Source organism: Watersipora subatra, chromosome 10 (assembly GCF_963576615.1).
Source record: "Watersipora subatra chromosome 10, tzWatSuba1.1, whole genome shotgun sequence".
Lineage (NCBI taxonomy): Eukaryota > Metazoa > Bryozoa > Gymnolaemata > Cheilostomatida > Watersiporidae > Watersipora > Watersipora subatra.
The window spans coordinates 41,923,951-41,939,405 of NC_088717.1; the positions used below are offsets into that span (position 1 = coordinate 41,923,951).

Sequence of the window (15,455 nt, forward strand, 5' to 3'; positions counted from 1 at the left end):
ATATTGAGCAAATTCTCGCTACATTCAATTATGAAACACACAGAAGAAAGACATTCAATGCTTGGCCCAAATCAACAATTGTATCACCAAGAGAACTGGCAGCCTCAGGGTTTATATATATTCATGGCAAGTCCTTACATTCAGCAAGTCAAAGACTAGTGACTGACTCACCAGATGTGCTTAATGTGTCACATCTACTCATACTTAGTAATTGTTATGTGTAGTTATGAGTGTTAAGCGCTCGAGAGTGCAAAGGATAGGTAGTTACTAGTCAAGTAATGTCAATTAAGCTGATATTAATCAAATGACATTAATATTCACACTTACCAGTGTGGCTGATAGTACCTTTTTCCTTTTACCCTTTTTCATCTTCAGTTGTGGTAAAAAGTCTCTTCAGTTTAGCCAAGATGTGACTAGACTTGCAGATGAATCAGTTAGGATTCTAATCACATTACTACATATGCTTTCTTCATAATGCACTTGATACAAGTGAACATACCAGACCAGATAATAATGTCACTAATCAATCATTGCGATTAGGTATTTCCAATTTGTATTAAATGTTTCCAAGTCTCATTGGATATTTCCAAGTGGCATAGGATATTTCCAAATTGCATTGGAAAATACAGGCTAATTGCTAGCTGCCATTAGTGTCATCTAATAATAACTTATTAGAGAACTAGAATTAGTAGACTCTCCCTAACCACTGTGAATAATTATGCAGCCATCATTTCAATTAATTTATATGATGATTCATCAGCGTCTGATAAACTGATCACCCTGAGTATGTATGTGATATTGTGTAATCTTCGTTGAGGGTTCATGAATTGTCTCATCTTCTTGTATAAAAACGGCTCCAGCTACTGCAATTTATACAGAGAGAGATCAGTTCATATAATCAATAGGAAATGCAATAGGAGTTGATTGAACCAAGTGTAACTTATAATATATTAAAAACTCTTTGATAACCATACACAATGTTATCCACAACTTGCTGATATATGGCGCTGTTTACACTTGGAAAGTAACTTTTATCATAAAGATATCAGACTCCAACAGTTTTATTGTTTATCTAAGTGATTTTTCCCAGGTCAAACAACTAATGTGATTATGATGCATATCTCAGTGAGTATGAGGTGCTTCGGAGTACACACTCTAACTATGGTGTCTCTATTGCTTTCATAGAAACAATAGAGATCTGTAGAAAGTGCTGCGGATGGCAGCGCTTTTCATCAAATGAAACTGCTTGATTTTAAAATTCGAAATACAGTAAGGCCTCTAATTTCAAATACCTCCATCTTCGAATTGTTTGACGTGCAACACCGGTTCTTGTCTCTCTATATAACGTAATTTCCATCATGACATTTGAAATCCCTCGAAACGTCACAAATTTGTGAGTGAAAGAAAATAAATTAGCAAAATTAAAAAGTACAGTCTAGCAGTCGAGTTAATGTGCATAATATGTAGTGTAAGTTGAAGTAAGTCATATCATGTATTTGTATCACTCACTCTACTATCTCTGGTTATATGATTACGAGTCTTTTTTACATGCCTGCCACCCATGTTATGTTCTGAGTTAATTTTGATCACTTAGTTGAGCCATCTTCTTTGAAGCAAGTAGGAAGCGCAACTCTATTCCCATTTATTCCTAATCGTATTTATGTAGTAATTGATTCAAATTCAAAATTTAGTACCTGTAAGCACACATTAGAGCGTTTTCTCATCTTGTAGGTACCGATGATACAGTGGAGTGTTTCTACTGCAAACTGAAAATCAGTGACTGGACTAACAGCATGGTACCTGATTTGGTTCATCGTAAGAAATCAATGCACTGTCAGTTTATGCAAGGTGGGTTGTCAAAGCCTCATAGTTTGTCTTATGGTGTTTTCATTAGTTTCATCACGTGTCTATCACTACATTTAACCAATACAGTGCCATTTTTTTCTCAGATATTTAAATGCATTCGTACAGAGTTTTCTTGTTATCTATTCCTTGGACTGATTTATACTTGAAAAATGGTGAGTTTCTGTTTTCACAATAACTTCATTTTTGGAATTACTAATTTTTATTTCAAATCATAACATAGGTTCGTGTTGTATTGATGACGCTTGTACCCACATAACAGCCGTGCACCTTTGTTCTAGCACTCTGTTCTATTGAGTTCAAGCATGATGTAAATTAAAGGAAAAGTCACCTATATACATTTCAGTGTTAAAAATGTTGGAATTCGTTGCAAGTAAACAAATTTTATATAATTCCACCAGCAAAAATGCTGTCTTATGCTGTGATAGTTTATATTAATCAAAGAGGCAGGAAAGTTGATCTAACCAAACATTCCCATATTTATTGTAGATCTAGTGCACTAGTGTTCACACCAACCTTATGTCAATTTGCTCTTAAATGACATTCAGTGTGCACCAACATTAAGGGACTGTGAATACTTGATATGTTATATCGCATTACAGTTTCTGGAAGAGTGGCAAAACATTTTAGATATCGTTACATTTGCACAGAATATTGTCTCATGCAGGCGTGAAAACTGTGAGAAATATACCTGATGTACTTGCTGATATTTTCAATGATGATGCACTTCCTTTACCATCAACTGAGACAGAGATGGGCATTATCACCGAGTCTACGAAACACCCTGAGTTTGCTGTTGATTCGAGACGTAAAGATACGTTCCTCACGTGGCCTTCTGGTAATAGCAAGCTGGCTTCTGAGATGATTGAGCACCAACTTTTCTACCCAGGTACTTGGTCGTAGGATCCTCAATGATTAATCATTCACCATGCTCACTCTTTCATATGATGTGCTTTTCACTAGGTTGTATGTGTAAATTGTTTAGAATTGCTAGTCTGTTCTTGCAGCAATTTAATTTAGAGAATTAAAACTAAAAATATAACATAAACAAATGATGGAATATAAAGGATAAAAATAGATCAGCTAAATTAGTTGAAAGTATGTGCCCTTTAGACTAGTCTGAGTTTGAGTAGGTGACACTACGTCTCTATAACTATCTAGACATTGTTCTATCTTTTGCATCATCAAGGCTACACTTGAGTTCACTTGTTTTTTGACAGTAGAAAACTTCTCTAATTATTCCTCCTGTAATGAATATTTTCACGCCCCTTATACACTTGTGTTATTTATTGTTACTTGTATCCCTCTGCAGTATTTATTAATAAGTCAATGTGTACTGCTTTAGGCTGTGGAACTATTCAGATTTAAAGGAATTCTAACTTATTCATAGGATAATTGTATGTACATGTAGACGTTTCACGGTATTTTTTATAATCTATATCATCAAATACTTACACATGCTGATCCTAGGATGGAGAAGTGTTCTACATAGACTCAGTTTATGTACATCAACTTGGTGCCACCTCTCATCTACATGTCAGTCTTTTACATGTGGTTAGTACTAACTAATTAGTAACACTAACTTTGTGATATGGTTAGATTTGTGGATATCATGGTTTAAGGTGAATGACTCCTGTTTAAAAGTTTGGCTAAGTTGAGGAAGCATTATATAATACACCAACATTTGTCGTCATCTTCAAAGAGTCTAAACATTTCTATATTGATCAGTACCAGGGGTCAAGGTGAATAGTTTTCTACTTTGCTCTGATTAGTAACATTGTCAATACTCATTATCAATACTCATTGATAGATTACACCCATTTATTAACTCTTTATAATCGGAATTAAATTTCATAAAAACTTTCAAATGTAGACATGGACTTATACAACATGTTATAACTTGAGAAGTGGTTGGTATTTCTGTAAACTGAAAATTGCAAATATTATCAGCACGAAGTCTCCTTTTAATGATATATACAATAGCTAGCTTTCCTAAATTTTTCCATTCTGTAATAATGGGAAAAAATACTTTTGAGAAATAATCTTTGAATTGTCTCTAAAATGCGGGAGAATAATTTTTATATTAACAAAAAAATAAGGTTACACATGTTTTGTGACTTGCCATGTTAGCTATGTACATAATAGTAAGCAATGAAACTTTGTCATCATAGTAGCTTTATTACTTTGCACTACAGAGAACATGTTCTTATCAAGCACCGCGAGGAGTTTTGAGTAGGATTGTAGAACTTGTGGGATGCTCTTTTGTCTTTTTTAAGCTTGGAGTGGGGAAGTGCTTTGTGAGTTTGTTCAAAAAGAAGGTGTTGACTTTGACTGTTTGTGAGCATTTTCAAATAATTTGTTTCTAGACCTAATACGTACTGAAAAACCTCAAACCAAAAGCGCCTGTAAAAATTGATAGTATGGTAAGGGTAACTTACAAGTTAGGTCGGTTGACCAAAAACTTTGCTAAATCGCTTTTGATTGATTGCAGCAGATATAGAAACTTAGAGATTTTACATGATAAAATAGGGTTTATATAGTAGGGAATTTTGTGGAGAACACAACGAAAAAACTTATTTAGCTACTGTGAGTGGTTGCCAAGCAACAAACAAATGAACTGCGTATTGTCAAAATGCTCATGGGAATGGCTTGCCAACTTTAAATAGTTAAGTAGCCGCTGTCTATGGCATTTGTATGATAGCGTTGATTGTGGAGTTGTCACCTTTGTTTCCAGGCACTTGTAGACTCTAGTTACTGAACGAAATTTGATAGTAAATGATTTCAAGTGTGACATACCTCGGAGTTTAATGGTATCCTTACATGGTACGAATAAAACCAAGAGACTCTATTAATGCTATCCTATTCGTTCATCGCTACTTGTCACCATTTTTAATTTATTCAGGTCGAGGGGATGTGGTTTGCTGCTTCTCTTGTGGTGTTGAAATGTGGTGTTAAAAGTTTGGGTGTGTGTGCGTGTGCGTGCGCGCGTGTGTGTGTGTGCGTGTGTGTATTTTCATCAACAGAAACAATACAGAAAAATAAACTGCATATTAGTAAATAAATCAGGTTCAATACAAATTAGTGAAAAAATGAAAAAAGCATAGCAAAATTCACTCAACCTGAGCACGAAATAATGATGATGGAGCCATAGGTGCACTGTAGCCCAGCTAATGTCACGCAAGCCCCAAAAATAGCCAACAGCAGCAGTACAAAGGCAGGCCTCAGCCCACCCAGTCAGAGAGACAGGAGATAGCATTTTACTTGTTTTTTAATGTCAAATTTTTTTACAATTCTCTTCAAGCTGTCAGGTAGGTAATTCCAATAAAAGGTTGTTTGATATTGAATAGCTTTTGCCCAGCACTAGATGTAAATAAGGGAATATGAAGATTTAGAAGAGAGTGACGAGTGCTATAAAAGAGCGGTGGTCCTCTATTCCCAGATGAATGAAATACAGTATGACCCATTAGCAGCAGCTTTAACGTATACAACTTATCTATTGGTAAAATATTAGTTTGAGTAAACAATTCTTTTGATGGATAGTCAAAGGTTTTATGACATATAATTCGCACTAGCTTTTTCTGAAAGACTTTAATTTTATTTTAAAATGTGTCAGGTGAGTTGCCCCAAGATTCGAGGCAGTAAATAAATTTAGAATTCACTTTGGTAACCTGCAGAAAAGTCCAACCCCTGGACGAAGGTCCTTTAGTATGTTAGACATATGAGTAGACCAATTCAGATTATTATCAAGCCAAAAATCTAGAAATTTAACATGATCAGTCTGGTACAATATGTTATTTCCTATATGCAGAGAGTGAATTTTTAAATTAAATTTGTTCTGCGGATTTTTCATAAGCATATAATTAGTTTTATCAATATTAATTGTGAGTTGGTTACTGATGCACCAGCATCGGAAGATTTCCAAATCTGCATTTATCTGAGGTAACATGCTGTTAAGGTTATTTGATTCTAGAAAAAGAGTGGTGTCATCTGCATAAAGAATAGGTTGTAAGCATTGTAATGATTTGCAAAGATCGTTTATATAAATCAAAAATATGTTGGGCCCAAAATTGAACCTTGTGAAACCCCAAAGGTTACGCGCTTTTCAGTAGAAAGAAAACCATTAATTTTTGTTCATTGAAATCTGTTGTGTAAATAGCTTTTAACCCAATTAATACTTTGACTACTGAAATTTAATTTAGTTAGTTTTCGTAAAAGTATATCATGGTTAATAGTGTCAAATGCTTTGCTAAAATCAATAAAAATTCTTACAACACTGTTTCCTTTATTAAAAGCCTCAAAAGTTCTATTTGTAAAAGCTGACAAAGCGCCAGAAGTCCCACGTTTTGTTCTAAAACCAAATAGATAGTTATTCAATAAGTTATTTAGTTCAAGATAGTTTATTATTTGATCATTTACTAGCCTCTCTAATATTTTGCTAAAAATAGGTAAAATAGATATAGGTCGATAATTTGAACATAGAACACGATCATCTTTTTAAAAGACAGGCTTAATTCTAGTAATTTTCATCTGTTTAGGAAACATACCTTGAGTAATGCTATTGTTAATTAACTTAGTAAAAGGGATCACTAACGACTGGCTAGCTGCTTGTAAAATTATACCAGAGATATTATTTCGTCTTGAAGCCTTGTTGGTTTTAATGGACATTATTACATTTTCCACCATACCACTGTTAACAGTTGATATATTAAAAGTAGATAATGCATTTATTATACACCAACATTTGTGATCATTCTCAAGAAGTCTAAATATTTCTGTATTGATCAGCACTAGATATCAGGCCGAATAGTTTTTCTACATTGGTATGAGTTGTAATCATTGCAATATTCCCTGAAAGATTACAACTATTTTCAACTGGCGCTGCTGATGGCACTTGTTCGATAGCATCGATTGTGAAGTTGTCACCTTTGCATCCAGACACTCATGCACTAGTTGCTGAGCGGAGCATATTTCCTTACACTCATGCAAACTTGGCAGTAAATGAATTTAAGTACTTGAATGTCTTACCTAGGAACGCCATGGCATCCTTATATGGTACGAATGAACCCCAAGAGATCCTATTAATGTTATCTTAGTCATTCCTTGCTACTTTTCACTATATATCAATTTATTCAGGACGAGGGGATGTGGTCTGCTGCTTCTCTTGTGGTGTTGAGATGTCTGACTGGGCACCAACAGACAATGTTTGGAGGAGACACGCTAGGCAGTCACCAGAATGTCAGTTGGTTATACAAGAGAAAGGAGCGGATTGGGTAGCAGCAACAATACAGGAGCATGGTCGATACGTGGAGCCAGAGAAGGAGCCAGTCATCCATGTGAGTAATTCACTCTGTTGTTCAAACCTCTGAGCCACACATTTGGCATATGATAGTGTATTTGTGACAAACATTTCTAACATGTTCAGTAGATAAGCAGTGTGTTTGTGACAGACATGTCTGACATGTTCAGTAGATAAAGCAGTGTGTTTGTGACAGACATGTCTGACATGTTCCGTAGATAAAGCAGGTTTCTATTTAGCTGTTTAGGTTTCTATTTAGCTGAGAAATTTATGTCGATCATGCTAAGCTATAAATTTTCGGCTGCATTCAGAGGTTTTCATGAATGTTCATCAATTTGGAGGCATTTGGTGAACCAACAATTTGTGGTAGGTTATGAGCTTTTCAACGTAAAGAACTGCAGGAGAGGTTATTTTGATGATGATGCTGCGCCGAATTCCGAATAACTTGTGACAAACTTGAAAGATTTTGTAAAGAAGCGTAATGCATTGACAATGGGCTTAACTCAAAGCCCTGCCAATGATTTAAAAAAAGTTTGGAACTCAGCTACATTTACTAGCTCTGCCTAGCGGCTAGATTTTTTTTTGAGGTAGTAGTTGTTCTCTCTTGTCTTAAGAATAAAATTAATAATTCACGGATTTTACTGTACGCGAACTCACGAAGTATTAAATTCATCGAATTTTTTCATCCTGTAGAGTATATATTTCTCAAAGTTTGTCATCTATCCTTTGGTATGTGTCTGTTTATGTCCAGATAAAGCTATTAAAGTCTTGGATTTAAAATTCCGCAGTCTGAAATATTTGAACTCACGAAGATTGCAACCGCAAATTTATTATCCACGGGCTCTACCACTGAGCTAGACAAGGGGTATTCATCAAATGCTATCATATACCGTATAGCAAGGGCGGGCAAAGTTTTTTCTCAAAGAGCCAAATTTCAAAGTTGCAAGATTTTTGGGAGCCACATAACATGTGTATTACAGTATAACATTTTATACTGATAATACAAGCTTAGTAGTTGTATTGTAATTAAATTTATTTATTAGAATACTTAATATACTTAATAATACTTAATATTACAATAGCATTGAATAATGTTGAAGTGAGCCTAAAGAGCTTTGTATAACTTTAACTTTAGTGAGATTTATAGAATTGTTTACGGCTGCTCATTATCTCTTGGTAAACTGGCTCTCTACTGCAGCATGCTATTCATAGGAGCTGACACAAGTGATCTCAAGTCAAAGTGGATCTCAACTTGTTCTTGATATTATTCATGTATGAAAATGCTGATTCACATATATATATGTAGCAGCAAACACGGTGTGCCACCATCTTCCTAGTTGAGCAAGCTGTGGATATTCAGCCTTTGTTGAAGCTTTCAAGTAGAAGCCCTCCTCAATTTCATTTATATCTGTACCTTTTAGGTTACACAACGCCAGTTGCAGAGATGAGACATTAACACTTTTCAATGGCAACTGAGTAGCCCACTTTCCATTAGGCTTTGCCTTCTGAGATGCTTTTATAAGTTGTATAATGTGTTTCAAAGAGTGAAACTGACTAAATCGATTGTTAAACTTTTGTTGAAGCTTTTTTTATAAAGTGAGTGTAATCAGCTGTGCAAGAGGCCAATTTTCCATCCTCATCTAAAAATGTTTTTAGAGTAGGAAAGTGAAGCATATCACTTTACAGTTTTCAGGACAAGTGATAGGACAAGTGAAGCATATCACTTTACACGTCCACTATAGAAACAACTCCAACTTATGGGAGAAGGCTTAAACACCTGGTAGTGTATCAATGATAGTCTTGGTCTTCCCTTGAAGTTTGAGGTTCAGATCATTCAAATGGCCAAAAATGTCAACAAGGAAGGCGAGGCCACTCATATCTTTAGAAGAGCTCATCATCTCTTGAAACTGTCTTGCAATCAGGCTTGTGCATGTACTAAAAAATGAAGTTAGCTTCTGACGATTACTCCACAACCTTGACAGAACATTTCCCTTAGCAATCTAATCTCACGACCAAACAAGAGCGGAGCGAACGTTTTAAAGTTTTATGATAAATGCATGTGCACACAATTCTCGAAAATTATTCATCAAAAACGTCGCAAACCCTTGTACCGAAATCTCATCAACAAATTTAACCATTTTTCAATGGATTCATTCAGGTATAATAATGATACAAAACACAAATAAGCCTATTTAAATATGTTACCAAGTCTTTGTAAATTGTCGACAATATCTTAAAAATTACCCATCCGATCGGATTATACACAAATAGACAGATTAATCTGGCCGAAAATCGTTATTAAAACTTGCCAAGCCTTATTTTTATCAAAATTAAGACCAGCAAGCGAAACGCCGAGCGGTAGAGAATAGAACCATTAAGTCGTGTGTATTTCACTAAAAAATAACGTGCACATTTCACCTGTCTATATCGTTGTCGAATTGCCGAAGGTTTCTGTTATTAACGTAGAAGTACTGAAATACAATCATTTCTTTTTTGCCGATTTCAAAGTAACTGAAATTTTGGACACTTTTGAGTACTTTGGAATTCTAACTGATGTCCAAAGCAGTGAAAGTAAAGGAAATGACTATGATATTTTTCTCTAACGATTGTTATGAGATTATTACAATATTTAATTGTAAGTTTGGATGGCTATTGAAGTATTATAGTCACACTAACAACATCGATGATGGACAATACGCTACTGTTATTATTTTTTCTAAATATTTTTTTAAACAGATTTTCTAAAAATCTATATAAATATCACAACTTCTTGATATTGTCAGCTATGACGGTTTGAAATGTAAACAAAATTGTGCATTGGTTTTTCTACTATTACTGTATTACTATATTAATAATATTGGTTATTCTAATAATATCAGCACAGTTTACTTCTAATATCGCATTTCTCCTTTTGCAGGGGAGAGATATAAACATATAATATTTTTCTTTCATTATTGCTGTTTGTTGTACATAATAACACCCCCACCCAGTACATTACAGCTACCATTGCAGTTATCCTATTGCACTGCAGTGCCATTTGACTGCTAATATTGCATTTCTCAACCAGGAGTACCCTTTCTTTTTTCCAATATCATTTTGGTCGTGAGCTGTATGACAGTGGAATTTCTAGTGTTCTTTTATGTTAGCAAATCTTCACTAGTTGCATCAATTTCTTTGAGAAACTTTCTTAAAGCACATAAATTACATTATTTCTTTATCATATATTTTAATTCATTAGAGTCTTGGCTTTCGAATGAGCCATTGTTTGACATAGTGAGGCACATTGTTTGGTGTTTATAGGATTTCTCCAGAGCTCTACTGCAAAAATGTTCAATGGTATAGACTCAAAAATTGTGACATCACAATTTTCATATGTGGTGTTATATACTCTTACCGCCTATTTTAGTGGTTACCACTTATATTTATCAACTACGATAATGGCGGTAGTGTCATGCAAAGGTAGGACAATTCCAGAGAACCAATGAGGAAGACAAAGAAATCGGTGTCATTAGTTCTCCATGTACAGATTATGTCTATGATAAATAACTCAGGTTCCAAGCATTGTGATGTTAAGGGTCGCGACTGAGACTAATTATTTTCAAGCATTGCGTGATCTCGCGAAAGCAGCGCAATTGACAAATAGTCCTAGGCAGGGCTGTATTGTCCAAAGAAAAAGTAGTCAGGGACTGTCAGTTAGTCGTTGCCGAAGACCGATTCGGCCGTGCGGGGAGGATCTGGGAGGGGAGCAGAAGCGCCCTCCCAAAGAAGGGGGGTTCGAGGGCCCTCCCCAAAGAAAATTTTGAGAATTAAAAGCCAAATTAGAGCATTTTAAAGTGTATCTTGTATTATTTAAAGGGTGACTTGTGACAAAATTCACATTACAGTTATTTGGCATCAAAAGAGTGGGATCCTCAAAATCAAAAACTACAACGAAATAACAAAATGCCAATATGCTACTCGCCAACATCCATCCCACAACGCCTTAAAGAGAAATGTGATGCTCGCTATCTCAGTTCAGGGTTATTCATTAAAAGTTATAGTAAAAACGAATTCGAAAACAGATTAGCGATAAAATTGTAGCCCATGACAAAGTTGAAGTTTATTTCTGTAAAATACATACTAAAACTTAGCTTTAAGTATTTGTTTAGTAAACTAAATTCATTTATGTTAAATTCAACATTCATGTTATACATCTGTCTTGAAGATAAGATCTCCCCACAGTACGTGCTGCTGCTACTGCACATACATGTTGTACACTGTAATGTTGCATTTTCTTGCAGACCACTAAAGGCACTAAAGTTATTGTAGGTAACTACAGTAACACATTTACAGTTAAACACTTTTACAGTTGTTTTATTTTTTTCTCCTAATTTATTTAAACTGCACAAAACACATTTCTCATGATATGAAGTTTTAAAGGGAGAATGGTAACTGTTGTTTATGTTAAATAAAAATAAGTTTGCTGTACAAATTTATTTTTATTTGCAAGACTTTTTAAATATCCTGGAAACGCCGGGCATTCACCTAGTATGGTTATAAAATGAGAAAATAGTCAAAAAAACAGTTGATATTGTGATATTTATTAGAACTAGATGTGAGTAAGCTATTGTCTTATTAATAATTTCATTTATTGTAAAATATCATTTGCAATTATGTTTACTGGAATGAAACCATCCTATAAACAAATCTATATTGGAATATTTTATCAGAATAATTATTGGAGTGTTCACTAGTGGTTCATTGATTACCGAATGACACATTGGTATTCTCTCATTGCTATCACACACATTCAATAGTAGATGTACCTAATAGTAGATGTACTAGAGGTAAAATACCTTGAATGGTCCATTTTAAACTCTTCTTTTCAGGTTGTTACTACAAGGATGCTCCTTCCGAGGATGGACAATACAGCTACTCAAAATGTCCTTCAAATGATCTCTCCAGACTACCCACAAGAGGAAGTGCGAAGTGCACTCATTCGGAACATTAAGGTACAAAATGTCAGATTTGTATGATGAACTTTAATTAAACCGTATTGATTAGCCCATTTCTCATTTGACCGGTCTTTTCTAGAGAAGCAATTCTAAACATGTCCTGACTCTTTCAAGCTTTAACCTAATGTGATTTTTGCTATGAAAGGGATTTTTTAGTTTAGGGTCATGTGCGAATAGTAAGTTGTGTGTAACTCTGGTTGCACATACGTTACACGTTAACTCTGGTTACACTACTAATCTGTTTTTGCTCCTTTCAAGCTGTTTGTCCTAGCTGATTGATCAATAACAATTCGTGCTCGACACAGAGTGAAGGCACATTTCTATTTTATTGCTGTTTCTGCATGGTTCCTCCAATGTTGGCTATTTAATAACTAAATTTCCGATGAAAACGATATGCGTAGCTATGAAACCAATTAATGTGTGGCTATTATTTGCTGTGTCATAGTTAATTTCATTGAAAATGTCAAAAGTAAACATATCCTCCATAGAGAACAAGTCGCTGGTGTAACTAAGTGATTCACATGCCAATTTCATGCACTGTCTTTTTGTAGAGATTTGAGAGTAAAGGTTGCATTTAGCAATTGTCTAGGATAAATCTACCTAAACGCATTTGACAAGAGATACATTCAATTTCTAATATTCCCTAATATGCTATATTATTTTGGGAGTTTCAAGTTCGCAGCCAAGCCCTTCTGTGTGAAGTTAGTTTGTTATGAGATACGTTTGATATATTAGAACCATTGTATGTTGAAGCAGTTATTCCTATCAGGTTACATTGTAATTCGTTCAACAGCGCAGAACCATATTGTAATTCTGTACAAAATACTGCAGTTAATCAAACGAATTATTAAAATAAATTACTATTATACTATATTAATTATTAATAAATTACTATTATTATAATATTACTAAAAACAGATTACCTGGGGAAAAAAACGAAAATGCTAAAGCAACAATCAATCAAAAAAGGTTTTTGGTTACTTTACCCTAAAAGGTACACGACTAAAAATATATGTTCGGCGTTGTGGAGGTGGTGATCGAGATATCTGGTGTAACTTACTCTAACTTCAACTAGGTCAAGATCAAACAAACTTATTATATATGTCTATTAATTTTTTTGTTTTAACTTTCACTTACCAAACTGCAATGCTCTGAGTAGCTTCTACTGTCATATGTTGGAAACTACTTCCAGTGCCAGGCCAAATATTTTCTCCAAATTTTATCATTTGTGAGAAAACCTTATGCTGAGGCAATCATGATCAGAGATTGGTTTGCAAGTGTATAAGTTGCATATTCATTTCTGTACATGAAGAAAGTCCATAATTTTTTCAAATCATTTTGGTTTCATTTTGCCACAACTACATGTATATCGACCAGTAAAATGTGATCAGTGCTCACAACAAACATGTATTAGGTCTTTCCTGGAGAAATCAGTACCTCCTAAATAGATTGGCTTCTGCTTGCTGTCTGCATTAGGGAGTTGCATCACCTTGGGCAGTATTGAATGATATCTGTTACTGAACTACCATGGAATGACTTGCAAGACAAGGTTAAAATTATATTAGTCTTAGCTCTGTTTAGTTTAATATTAAGGGCCGCAGTCTGCGTAGCCTTTGATCAAAAGGCTCATATGTTTGCCTCATCATACTTAGTATTCTTAAAGTATGGCGAACCTGATTTCATGGATCGGGCATCTATCGTACGAGCCATGCAGAAGCGTAGAGAAGATGCAAGGCAACTCGAGGCAGTGCAGAGAGCTATAGCCAGTGAGCCTGCACCACCAGAAGTTGTAACTCCACCTCAGGGACCTGGAGATCAAGAGGAGGCTGCCACTCAGTCAACAGTCCAGCCACCACCATCAACCACTGAGGAACCAAGCACATCGCATGCCATGTCACCATTGCCAGATGATGAGCCAATGGAGTCTGCTGAAGCTGAGGCACTCAGTGGTCCAGAACAGTCCGGTAATGAACCTAAAACTCCTCAGGCTAGCACAATGGGTAAGGATTACAGAGATAATTTTATGCTATGATTAAACTTGAGTTGTCAATTTTATTTCTTATGTCTTTTTAACATTGCAGATTTGGCAAGGGTCTTGAAATCACAACTTTTGTGCAAAATCTGTGTGGATGCTCCAGTTGGCATAGCATTCTTACCATGTGGTCATACAGGTAAGGGTTCATAACCACATTCAATTTTATTTGGTGCAATTATTTGTGTGTTGGTGCATGTTACCCTCTGATCGTCATGAAGCAGTCAGATCGCACTTCCAGGTGGCAGTTTAATTTGTTCTTATATTGTTTTCTCATCATATATATTCACATTTGAATAATTCTGTCTATTTACATATTGGGAGCAACAGGATGGTTACTTTGTTTTTGTAAAAAGGCTGACATACCATGACGTAAAAATTGTTAAAATGTTAATCTTGCTGCGTGGTAATGTTTACACTTAAGAGTTGTGTGCACCAGAGATATGATAACTCTTACTTTATTTCTAAGTGTTGAGAAAATGGTAGCAACAAAGTTGAAATAAAACATAATGATAAACATTATGTTTATTTTAATCAAAGGATAATATTTATCTGTTTTGTTTCAGTCTGCTGCCCATCCTGTGCCTCAGCCATGTTACAATGCCCTCTATGCAGGCAAAATGTTCGTGGCTTTTTTGAGGTGCGCCTGGATAAACTCTAACATTTACAATAAACATACTGCTTCTGTGCTCCAGCCATGTTACAGTGCCCGCTATGCAGGCAAGATGTTCGTGGCACTGTTAGGGTGTACCTGGATAAACTTTGACATTTACAATATCTTTACTGTTTCAGAGTGCCCTCAAACATGCTTTTTGCTAAATATATCAATAAATGTGTGTATCCTTGTTATAGACTCAGTTTTGTAATTAGGATCGTTCACAGGAGGTGTTTTCTAGCTTTATATCAATATCAAAATCTTTATGCTTTTGCTGGCGCAGTATAGACATCCATTTACTAAATACATTTGTATTCTAGATGCTATCTTTATTTGAAGTTCAGAACCCTTCAGTAAACAGAACAATTCGCATGCGTTATAGAGCACACTCACACAAAAGTTACTTTAAAATTTCTTGTTTTAAAAATTGTGTCTCAAAATAAGATGAGTTAATCTTAAAAAGCTTATAACAATTCACATGAACACAATAGAACTTTTACATTGTTTGTGGTAAATAAGGAAACTATGAAGGGGTGGTGATGTAACTAACAAAAAAATAGCAAAAGTTAGATAGCATATTGTGTAAAGCTATTCACATATCATTCAGTCTTTACA

At 35.0% G+C, this 15,455-nt stretch overlaps 1 protein-coding gene across 1 annotated transcript; it reads left to right on the plus strand.

Moving 5' to 3' along the window:
* Positions 1-226: 226 nt before the first annotated feature.
* LOC137407092 (E3 ubiquitin-protein ligase XIAP-like) lies at positions 227-14,185 on the plus strand. The gene is made up of 6 exons (XM_068093696.1): positions 227-260; positions 1,732-1,848; positions 2,531-2,752; positions 6,997-7,196; positions 12,028-12,150; positions 13,817-14,185. Exons 1-6 carry the CDS (start codon positions 227-229, stop codon positions 14,183-14,185), a joined length of 1,065 nt encoding a protein of 354 aa, XP_067949797.1.
* The last annotated feature ends 1,270 nt before the right edge of the window (positions 14,186-15,455 follow it).